We start from the raw sequence: 11,576 nt of genomic DNA, 5'->3' as shown, positions 1-11,576 counted from the left end.
AAAATCAAGGGATCAGGGAACGTGCAGATACTCCGATACCTTCAGCCTTTTGTAGGGTGCATTTTCACCAATGACATAAAAGTTGGTTTTGCATCTCATTTACATAATCAAACAACTTTCTCTGACTTGTCATTTGCTTTTCTGATGTCCTTGTTTAAAAATAAAAAAAACCAAAATGCTTTTTTTTAATTGCTTTATATTCATTTTGAGATATCCCCTAATTTTTGTGAGCAGTATAGATGCCAAGCATCAAAATGTTATACTTGATTGGAGAATGGTTTCATAAAATACTTCTTCCTTTATTTGTGTGCTTGTGTCACTGGGATTTCACCCCTCCCCCTCCTCACCACAGAGACAGCACCTGGCAGTGGGGGCGGGGTGTGGCGCTGGCAGCAGGTGCCCCATAGACGCCTCTCACCAAGCAAGAGGGAAAGGGCTGATGGGGCTGCGCTGTCACTTCTCGCTTAGTGACACTTAGGATTATTAATTACTACAGCCTCCTGTAACTGCTTTCCCTGCTACCCTCCTTGGTCCTCTCTCAACCTAGCAGCACAAGTCAGCGTCTGTCACTCACTGGCTGAAAATCCTCTAACCACTCCCCCTCCCACTCCAAGTAAAACCCAGGGTCCTTACCATGCCTGCAAGATCCCACAGACAGACCCTCTCTGCAGGCTTCCCTTCCACTCCGCTCTCACTCCTCCTGCTCCTGCCCTCCGGGCTTTCTGCAGACCCTCAAGCATCCCAGCATGCTCCCACCTTCAGCCTTCACACTGGGCCTTCCGCTGGAGCAGGCCCAGGATGCCACATGGCTGTCACCCTCTGCCAACTTCAAGCCCTGTGTAAGTATTACCTCTTCAAGGAACCGTATTTGGAATTCCACCCTGCTTTCCTCTGATCCTGCTAACTGTCCTTACCCTACTGTGGGAAAACAACTGTTTTAGGCTTGCTTGCTGGTTTCCCCACCTCAAACACATTGCACGATTAGTGCATGAGGACATGTGTCCAAAAGCCACATGTGTGTCTCTATGAAAAGTTGTGGGTGCTTTCCATTGGGGACAATTCTCCCAGATCACTCTTCTGCCTCTACAAGGTGTGGTTCCCTCATTCCCTCAGCTGCCGCCATGAGGGGCAAAGTTCCTGATCTCTTGTCCTCCACTGTAAAGCAGTTTTCCTTTGCTTACTTGCTCACCCGTCTCTGCAAGCCTCCAATAAACCAGTAATGGCCTGATGCTTTCTAGCTCCGCAGTTCCTTTACCATCTGCCCGAATTCAATGTGAACCTGCCTGGCCTCGACCTCTGGCATTACACCTATTCTCTTTTTTCCTTTTAGTTTGTTATAGTCTATGACACCATATTATGATTTTTCTATTTATATTTCCTGTGTCTACCCCACACCCAACTGGAAGAGCCCAGGAGGGTGCTTGACACAGAATAAGCTCTCAATAACCACTTCTTGAATATATTAATTTTGAGGAAGGACTGTGACTTTGAACAGATTATCAAAAGCTTTTGTGATCCAAATAACACAAAAACTAAAAAAATGAAAAAAACACCCCAGGGACTAAAGATGTTGGAAAACAGACCAACCCACTCTTCCTGCTCTTCAAGAACTTTTCTGAGCAAGGACGCAGAAACAGGACCATATATATTCTGCTCACAAAAATTAGGGGACATTTTATCGCTTCATATTCATTTTGAAACATCCCCTAATTTTCGTGATCAGTAGGTATACTGCTCTTGGTTTTCCGCATTATGTCCGCCCCCGACTCAGCAGTGCTGGGAATCTCCTCCCCTGGTGGGGACCCTGGATGCCAGCAGGGCAGCAGCTTCCAAAACCCTATGAAAGAGCGCCCCCAGCAGCAGCACAGAGAGGGGAGAGACCATGAGACTCACCACAGGAGTGGGCACTGAATGTGGCCTACATGTTGGAGAAACAAAAATAGCAGTAAATACAGAACAGAAAATAACAATTTTTAAATGACAACAAACAGGACACATAAGCATTAAGACCTAAAGAGGTGGCTACTCAGGCTCTGGTGGGCAGCTCCTCAGGAGAGAGAGGCTGACTTCTTTCCAGGCTGCCTAGTCTTCAGTCCTTGTAACTTTTCATCTTTCAGTGCCTTCAAGAAATTATCTGCAGGAGAGCAACACAAACTTAGCTGGAACAGAGACAGGGTTGTTTTCCAACACTGCTAAAGCATATGTGTGCTCCCTGCATGAGCCCCAACCCATTATGATCCAAGAGGGGCGGGTAAAACAATCCCTAATAGCCAAGGCCTGTGTAAGTGGTGAATATATAGTTGAGAAGTCCAGGACTTAGAAACATCCAAGTGTTCTAGGGATTGTTTTCCTCCCATTACCACGGGGAAGGGGACATTACAAAATGCCTAATAAATCAGGGACCCACAGCCACATGAAGCTAAACATTTAGGTGACTTCATACCTCCCTTCCCTGTGTGATAGGGAGCTCAATTATTCCTGTTTTATACAATAATGGGGATTGTCTTTCAAGAACCATCTGCCTCTATCCTGTGGTCAAGTGCTAGCCTTAGAATGAGTGATGGGAAAGACAGTCTGCAGAACAGCCCATGGCTACTGAGTATTCTACACAGCAATGGGTCCTCTAGGGGTAGATCTGGACTCAATCATTTTACTCTCCAACAGGGAGGACTCAGTCAGCTTGCCTGCTATAGGGATCCTACCCACTTCAGCACATCTGGTATGCTCTGGCTAAGATCCATAAGACTTCAAACCTAGGATCACATGGCAGAGTCCAGAGCCTGGTGAGAGAGCTCTGAGAGTGGTGGGAGGGAGGTCCGGGGGAGGCTGCCTTCCAGCATTGAGAAGTGGAGGCTCCCTAAGCCCCTCAGTGAATGTCCTTGGGCCTACTGGGCCTGGCACAATTCCCATCTGCGCTGGACAGACACTCCAACTGACCCTCACCTACTTCCCCACTTTTCACTGGGGCCCCAGTTTAGAAAAACATGAGATCTCAGGTTTCTAGAGAGGGGCTGTCTGTGGTGGGTGAGTTCAGGGGCAGTAGTATTCCTGTGCAGGAGGCTTTAAGTCCAGGAGGTGGGTGGTGGTGCATGGCGTTTTCAGGTTTGGGGGCTCCGAGTCCAGATTACAGAAAGGGCTCAGGATAGAGGGTGGATGGAGTTGGGACAAAAGGGTCCATGAAGTCCAGATCTGTGGTGGGGACAGGAGTCCGTTAAAATGCAGGATGGGGAGTCTGGGTTCTGGGGGGAACGACTTGGCAAATGAGACTACTGTGTGTTTAAGTCTGAGCCCGAGACCACATTGCGGGGGAGGGGATCAGGGGACGTGGAGCCCAGCAGGGAGCCAAGAGTGGGCTGGGCCGCCCCGGGGAGATCACGCACAGCGCTGCGAATCGAAGCCGTCCCCAGTGATGGTGAGCAGCTCCAGCTCCTTAATCCGGATCTCCAGCTCGCACAGCTCCTCTGGCTGGGAGGCCGAGGCGAGCCGGGAGGTCGTGCGGCCCGGGACTCGGGGCGAGGCAGCCACCTCGGGGTCTGGCGGCGGCGAGTAGAAGAAGCGCAGAGGCTCATAGGGGATGGAGGCCAGGCCAGACGGCCAGGGCGGGGGACAGGGACGCTCGCTCGGGGGACCCAGGCCGGGCGGCGGCGGCGGCGGGGGCATCAGAGCCGGGGGCGCCTGGGGCAGGGACAGGCTCCCCGCCGCCCCACCGGCCTTCAGCGGCACAAAGAGCTTCTTCCAGATGTTGAAGTCGCTGAGCGGGGACGAGGAGATGCCGCGGTCATAGAGGGATGGGAAGTAGAGGGGTGGGGCTGGCCGCTGGCTCATCGTGGGGCTCTGGCGGCCGCGCCGCCCCTTTGGCATCTTTTGAATGGGAGACTGCGTGGGAGGAACCCCGCGCCCGGAGCCTCGTGCTGGCCTCGGGTGCCTGGGTTCTGAGGTTCCACGGGCCACGTCCCGGGAAAGCGCAGCCCCACCCTTTCGCCTTAGCCCCGCCCCGAGTAGGCGGGTGTCTAAGGGTGGGCCGGCCACGCCAAGAAATGTAGTCCCGCCCATTGACCGCTAGTCCTTCCCCTCCCCCCTGGAGAAAGGCACCTGGAGAGTTGAGAATTGGAAGTCCCACAGGCGCGCCCTGTGTCACCTAGTCCCTTGGTTTCCTCTTCGCCCAGGGATCTTTTTACCTGTTCCACCACAGCGCCCCCGCCCCTCCAGTCTCCTCCCATGACCCCTAAATTCCAGAAGCCTGGCCCCTGAGCTTCACAGGCGACCATGACCTCATTTTAAAGCATGAAGCCAGGAACAGGCCAGAACTGCAAGAGGAAACTTTCTTCAGTCTTTCTATCCTCTTATGAGGAGAAAAAACTTTTTTTCTTACAAATTCTCTCTCAGCTCCAGCCACTTTCCCTTACTGTCCTTCGATGCAAAGAGGTTTGGGGTAGCCTGACCAGGCGGTAGTGCAGTGGATAGAGTGTGGAACTAGGACTTGGAGGACCCAGGTTAGAGACCCCGAGGTCGCCAACTTGAGCGCAAGCCCATCTGGTTTGAGCAAGCTCACCAGCTTGAGCCCAAGGTCACTGGCTTGAGCAAGGGATCACTCGGTCTCCTGTAGCCCCCTTGGTCAAGGCACATATGAGAATGCAATCAACAAACAACTAAGGTGCTGCAACAAAGAATTGATGCTTCTCATCTCTCTTCCTTCCTGTCTGTCTGTCCCTATCTGTCCCTCTCTCTGTGTCTCTGTCACACACACACAAAAAGGTTTGGGGTAATGAGTGCCTGACTATGCATCCTCTACAACTAGGAGACACAAAGGAGGAAAAGGTTGATTGATAAATGTCTGTTAGAGGCCCTAGCCTGTTGGCTCAATGGTAGAGCGTTGGCTGGCATGTGGATGTCTCAGGTTCAATTCCTGATCAGGGCACATAGGAGAAGCAGCCATCTGCTTCTTACCTCACCCTCTCTCCCTTCTTTCTCTCTCTTCCCTTCCAGTAGTCATGGCTTGATTGGTCCAAGCACTTCAACCCCAGGCACTGGGGATGGCTCTGTGGAGCCTCCATCTTAGGCGCTAAAAATAACTGGGTTGCCAGCATGGCCCCAGATGAGCAGAGCGTTCCGCCCTAGATGGGGGTTGCCAGGTGGATCCCCATCGGGGCACATGTGGGAGTCTATTTTCCCTCCTCTCACTTGGAAAAGTAAAAAAAAAAAAAAAAAAGAAAAGAGAGAAAATATCTGTTAGAGCTAACACATGTTTCTTCCAAATTTTCCAGTGTTGTGACAGAGTATGCAAAAAGGGACCCTGGTATGAGTTTGTAATAGATCTGAAAGAAAGTGACTTCAATGAGATGCAGTTTTGTTCTCTTTCAAACACATTCATTATCAAGGATAAGAGGCAACAAACTAACTACCAAAAGGAAATCCTGCTGAACCCACCCCAAATAACCCCCATCCTTTCTTTATGAGTAACTTGTATGTTCTTTCCAAGGGACATGCCCAGCTCCTTTACATGAAGAGCCACTATTAATCAGATTGAAGCAAGCTAAATCTCTTTGACAGCCCCTGCCAATGAATGAACAAAGATGGTGGAGACCAGTTTATGCTGTGGCCAGTTAAGATCTGAGTCAGTACCAGCGCCACAAGCAAATGCTATATATATGTAATGGGAAATAAGGAGTCCTCAATTCTTGTCTTCTTCAAGGAAAGAATTTAGTCAAGAAACAAAATGCAGCAAGTAAAGGAAAAATTTATTGGCTGAGCAGGAGAAAAGTCAGAGAAAAAAGGGCCTTGGGGACAAGTTCAGGGGATTAGCCTGGGACCAGCTGCCGCCTCCCATTGCTCTCCTGGGTCCAAGTCTCATGGGTCCCTTAGGAGGAAGAAAGAGACAAGGAAAAGACACCTGGGGGTTAATAGAGAAGGAGGAAGGGAAGGTGCAAGCGTGCTCCCAAGAGGGAGAGCAGGCTGGGTTCTGGTGTAAGGGCTTTTAACTTACTCTCTGAGGGTGCATGCTGTCTCCCCCAACCCTCTCTCAGGGGCTCTGGACCCATACAGCTGCTGGGGGAAAGAAGCAGCTTACCTAAAACACACCCCCATAGACACCCATCTAGAAGTACTTTGGTTACTTATTTTACAACAAAATAAGTGTGAAAAACAGGAAGCTTTAGTTTAGATAAGTAGAAGTTTTATGGTGCTGTTATAAAGCTAGTAGCTGTGGGCGTGGTCAGTGCTTCCTTGGGCAGAAAAGGTGTTATTAAGGGAAGAGTCCACCTACTATTTTGTTCTGGAACACAGAATTAAAGATGATGTGAGGGAAAACACTGAGCCAGTAGGAAACAGAGAGCACCAAGGTAATGCTAGGCTAGGATGAGGAAGCCTTTATTTGTCTATGGCAGGGGTAGTCAACCTTTTTATACCTGCCGCCCACTTTTGTATCTCTGTTGGTAGTAAAATTTTCTAACCACCCACCGGTTCCACAGTAATGGTGATTTATAAAGTAGGGAAGTAACTTTACTTTATAAAATTTATAAAGCAGAGTTACAGCAAGTTAAAGCATATAATAATAATTACTTACCAAAAATACTTTATGTCGGATTTTTGCTAAGTTTGGCAGAATAAATCTTTCTAAAACAACTTACTATAGTTAAATCTATCTTTTCACTTATACTTTGGTTGCTCCACTACTGCCCACCACGAAAGCTGGAACGCCCACTAGTGGGCGGTAGGGACTAGGTTGACTACCACTGGTCTATGGCATCAACAGAAGAAAACTGGTACTGCCCAAGACCTCCTCTTTCATTGGGCAGGTTGCATACACTACCATCCTTCTGGGCCAATGACCATTCTCATGTATTTGATCAGATTTTCTTATGTTTTCTCCTTTTTATTAAATTTATTGGAGTGTTTCTGGTTAACAAAATTAGAAAGGTTTCAGGTGCACAATTCTACAACACATCATCTGTACACTGTATTGTGTGTCCAGCACTCCAGTCAAGTCTACATCCATCACCATTTATCCATCCAAAGCCTTCTGCCACCTGCCCCTACACTCCCTTCCCCTAGCAATCACCACACTCTTGTCTGTGTCTATGAGTTTTCTCCTTTTTCACCCTTTTTGCTCAATCCCTTCATGTCCCTCACCCAATAACCTCCACCCCACCAACAGCTGTCAGCCTGCTCTCTCTCTGTGAGTCAGTCTCTATTTCACCTGTTAGTTCATTTTGTTCATTAAATTCCATATATAAGTGAAATCATATGGTACTTGCGTTCCTCTGACTGGCTTATTTCACTTAGCATAATGCTTTCCAGGTTCATCTATGCTATCACAAAGGGTAAGATTTCCTTATTTTTTATGGCTGAAGAGTATTCCATTGTTTAAATGTACCACAGATTTTTTAATCCACTCATATACTGATGAGCACTTGGGCTGCTTCCATATTTTAGCTATTGTAAATGACTTGCAATCAACATAGGGGTGTATATATTCTTTCAAAGTAATGCTTTGGGTTTATTCATATAAACATGTAGAAGTAGAATGGCTGGGTAATAAGGCAGATCCATTTTTAGTTTTTTGAGGTGACTCCATACTGCTTTCCACAGTGGCTGCACCAGTCTGCATTCCCACCAACAGCGCACAGGGTACCCATTTCTCCACATCCTCACCAACACTTGCAGTTTGTTGATTTATTGATGATAGCTATTCTGACAGGTGTGAGATGATATCTCATTGTGGTTTTAGTTTGCATTTCTCTGATACACTGGGGAACAAAATTTTTGTTGCATACACAAAAACACTTGTTCTTACCTAATTCGAGTGTGCTGATCTCAAGTCTGACATTAGTTTTTCTCTGTAAGCTACAGTTCTTTTGCAATTCAAGATTTTAGGTTCTCATCTTATTGTAAAATTTTCAACATTTAGTTTAACATAGTGAAGTAGAATGTCTTCTTGGGCATCATCGTTGTGAAAATATAATAATTTATATAATGCAGTAAATACACAAATACACCAAAAGATATGATTGCATCAGAATTTGTCTACAATTTCAAAATAGAACATATTAAAACACTGATTTTAATCATAAAATTTGCACAAAACTTATTTAAATTCTATTCAGGCAAAAATTTGCGTTTGTTTGTGTACTTGTTGAGGACAATCTCGTTTGATGTTCCAGCAGTAGTCTGCTCATCACTAACAGCTCCAAGATTTTTGGGAAACGAATCAAGGTGACTGTTCAGGAAGTGAATCTTAATGCTCATGTTACATCCAATGTCACGGAAAGCCAACAGCACCCTTTGAACCAGAAGTTCATAGTTTTCTGCTTTTTTGTTGGCAAGAAAGTTCTTTGTAACTGCCACAAAAAACTGCCATGCTGCTTCCTCTCCTTATTCATCTTCCTGGCAAATTCTTTGTCACGTATGAGGGTTTGAATTTGAGTTCCATCGAATACCCCTGCTTTTATCTTCTCGAAAGACAAGGCAAGAAAAGCAGAAATAATATGTTGAAAGCATTCACTTTCTCTATTCAAAGCCTGAACAAACTGCTTCATTAAGCCAAGTTTGATGTGAAGTAGGGGAAAAATAATCCTGTCTCGCTTAACTACAGGTTCATTCACAATATTTTGCATCCCTACTTCCAGAGCTTCATGTTTTGGCCACTCCTTCTGTGTCCAGTGTTTCTCCTGAACTCGGCTGTCCCACAAACACGGAAAGCAAGGATACTTCATGAAACCTCTCTGTTGTCCTAGCAGGAAATTTACCATTTTAAGATCCACACAAATGATCCAGTTATGCTCCTCATACTTCAGAAAGTCAAGGACAGTTTTTATGTCATTATAATCTTCTCGCAGATGAGTTGAATAACCAATTGAAACATTAACTGCATAACTTTACTGCATAAACATTACTGTTGTGTAGGAGAACACATTTCAGACTCCGTTCAGAGCTGTCAAGAAATAGCCGCCATTCTGTTCGACTGTAAGTGGTAACACCTAGCTGGCTGAGAAGACTACTGATATCATGACAGTAAACAAAGTGTTTGTCTTCTGAAAAAAAATCCACAAAAATTTGTTCATGTTTCCTGAAATGGGATACTCTAGCTGACTGGGGAAGTACATTCTTTTATTGAAGCCTGGAGGCTAATAACTCAGCTGCTTTCTTTGACAGGCCCAAATCTCTTACTAAGTCATTCAATTCAGGTTGGCTAAATTGCTGAGGGGTTATTGAATGCTTGGCATCAGAAGAAGACCATTAAGATTCTACAACCATTTCCTCATGCATCTTATCAAAATACACTTGATCACCATGTTCACTTTCTTTGTCCTTAGAAGAAATAAAACCATTGAAAACTGGAACCAGGAGTGTCTCAGAGTGTGGGATAGGTCGTATTCTGAAGGAATATTAGGATATGCAATCATATGTCGTTTTTTTCTTGCCAATGCCCTTTGTATGGATCAGACAGAAATAACTGTCACTGCTGTGGTCCTTAGGTACACGCCAAACCATGGGAATACCAAAAGGCATTCCTTTGCGTTTTGCTTTTGTCCAGTCACAAAGTATTTCCTCACAATTATAACACACAATATGAGGAGGAGCCCGATTCTTGTCTTGATCGCCAAGGGGAACTTGAAAATAGGCAATATATGCACGTGTCACAAATGATGAAATATTGCGCCTTTGACATTGAAGTGTGTAACAGCCACATATATAACAGAAGGTGTCAGGACTATTCTTACATTTACGCCTACTCAAAGAAGCCATGATTCAATCTTAAAACAAAATAAGAGGGTGTTTTTATCAGATAATAATTTTTTCATTTAAAAACAACTACAATTATGTAAAAGTGATGTTTGTGGCCCTGGCCGGTTGGTTCAGTGGTAGAGCATCGGCCTGGTGTGCAGGAGTCCCGGGTTCGATTCCCGGCCAGGGCACACAGAGAAGCGCCCATCTGCTTCTCCACCCCTCCCCCTCTCCTTCCTCTCTGTCTCTCTCTTCCCCTCCCGCAGCCAAGGCTCCATTGGAGCAAAGTTGGCCTGGGCGCTGAGGATGGCTCTGTGGCCTCTGCCTCAGGCGCTAGAGTGGCTCTGGTTGCAGCAGAGCGATGCCCCAGATGGGCAGAGCATCGCCCCCTGGTGGGCATGCTGGGTGGATTCCGGTCGGGCACATGCGAGAGTCTGTCTGACTGCCTCCCCATTTCCAACTTCAGAAAAATACAAAAAAAAAAAAGTGATATTTGTAAAACATTAATTGCCTTGTGGTTATGTTCAATCCGAGTCGTTTTCCTTTAACTCCAATTTAAAAACCAATGCATGCCATTGACTGTAATAAAAAGAAATGAAAATTGCATAACAACTAGAGCATACACCAAAAAACGGATTTCAGATTTGGAATCAGTGATGCAGAAATATATAGAAACAGTTCTAAAACCTCATGCAACAGAAAATGGAAAAAAATTGCTCCCCAGTATGATGTTGAACAACTTTTTACATGTCTAGTGGCCATCAGTATGTCGTCTTTGGAGAAGTATCTATTCAGGTTCTTTGCTCATTTTTTAATTGGATTGTTTGGGGTTTTGGTGTTGAGTTTTATAAGTTCTTTGTAAATTTGGGGTATTAAACCCTTATCAGATGTCTCATTGGTTGTCTATTCATTTTGTTCATGGTTTTCATTGTTGTGCAAAACATTAATTTGATAGAACCCATTTGTTTTTCTTTTGTTTCTCTTGCCTCAGGAGATACATCAGAAAAAAAAATTGCTATGAGAAACATCTGAGATTTTACTGCCTGTGTTTTCCTCTAGGATTTTTATAATTTTACCTCTAATATTTAAGTCTTTAATACATTTTTTAATTTATTCTTGTGTATGGTATAAGAAGTTGATCTAGTTTCATTTCTTTGCATATATCAGTCCAATTTCCCCAACACTATTTGTTGACTAGACCTTTTACCCTATTGTATGTTCTGCCTCTTTTGTCAACTATCATTGACTATAAAGGCATGGGTTTATTTTTGGTCTCTGTATACTCTTCTGTTGATTTATATGGGTTTTTAAGCCAGTACCATGCTACTTTGATTACTGTGGCCTTGCGTTATAATGTGATATCAGGTGCCATGATATTTCCAACTTTGTTGTTTGTTTGCTGTTGCTATTTGGGTCTTCTGTGGTTCCATATAAATATTTGGGATATTTGTTCTAGTTCTCTGAAAAATGCCATTGGTATCTTGATAAGAATCGCACTGAATCTATAGATTGCTTTGGGCAGTATGGACATTTTAATGATGGGAATTCTATCTATGAACATGGTATATGCGCCCACTTTTTTGTATCTTCTTCAAGTGCAGGTCTTTTACATCCTTGGTTAAATTTGTTCCTATGTATTTTATTCTTTTTGAAGTAAATGTGAATGGAATTGTTTTCTTAGCTTCCCTTTCTGATAGTTCATGATTACTGGATCTTTATCTTGTATTCTGCTATTTTTAGTAGTTTTTTGGTGGAATCTTTAGTGTTCTTTTTAAAAAGCATCATTTTTTCCATTTTGTCTCACAGATTACATTATCAAACATTTGAAAAAAGATGAACTCCCACTTTCACCT

General features: G+C 44.8%; 1 protein-coding gene across 1 annotated transcript; it reads right to left on the bottom strand.

Moving 5' to 3' along the window:
• Nucleotides 1-2,048: 2,048 nt before the first annotated feature.
• C1H11orf91 (chromosome 1 C11orf91 homolog) lies at nt 2,049-3,891 on the bottom strand. Its single transcript, XM_066360536.1, has 2 exons — nt 3,381-3,891; nt 2,049-2,134 (listed from the first exon to the last, which is right to left on the bottom strand). The coding sequence occupies exons 1-2, from the start codon at nt 3,859-3,861 to the stop codon at nt 2,049-2,051; spliced, it is 567 nt and encodes a 188-aa protein (XP_066216633.1). The 5' UTR covers nt 3,862-3,891.
• Between the last annotated feature and the right edge of the window lie 7,685 nt (nt 3,892-11,576).

Source organism: Saccopteryx leptura, chromosome 1, assembly GCF_036850995.1.
Source record: "Saccopteryx leptura isolate mSacLep1 chromosome 1, mSacLep1_pri_phased_curated, whole genome shotgun sequence".
In the NCBI taxonomy this organism is placed as follows: Eukaryota; Metazoa; Chordata; class Mammalia; order Chiroptera; family Emballonuridae; genus Saccopteryx; species Saccopteryx leptura.
This window is presented reverse-complemented; position numbering and strand designations above follow the sequence as displayed.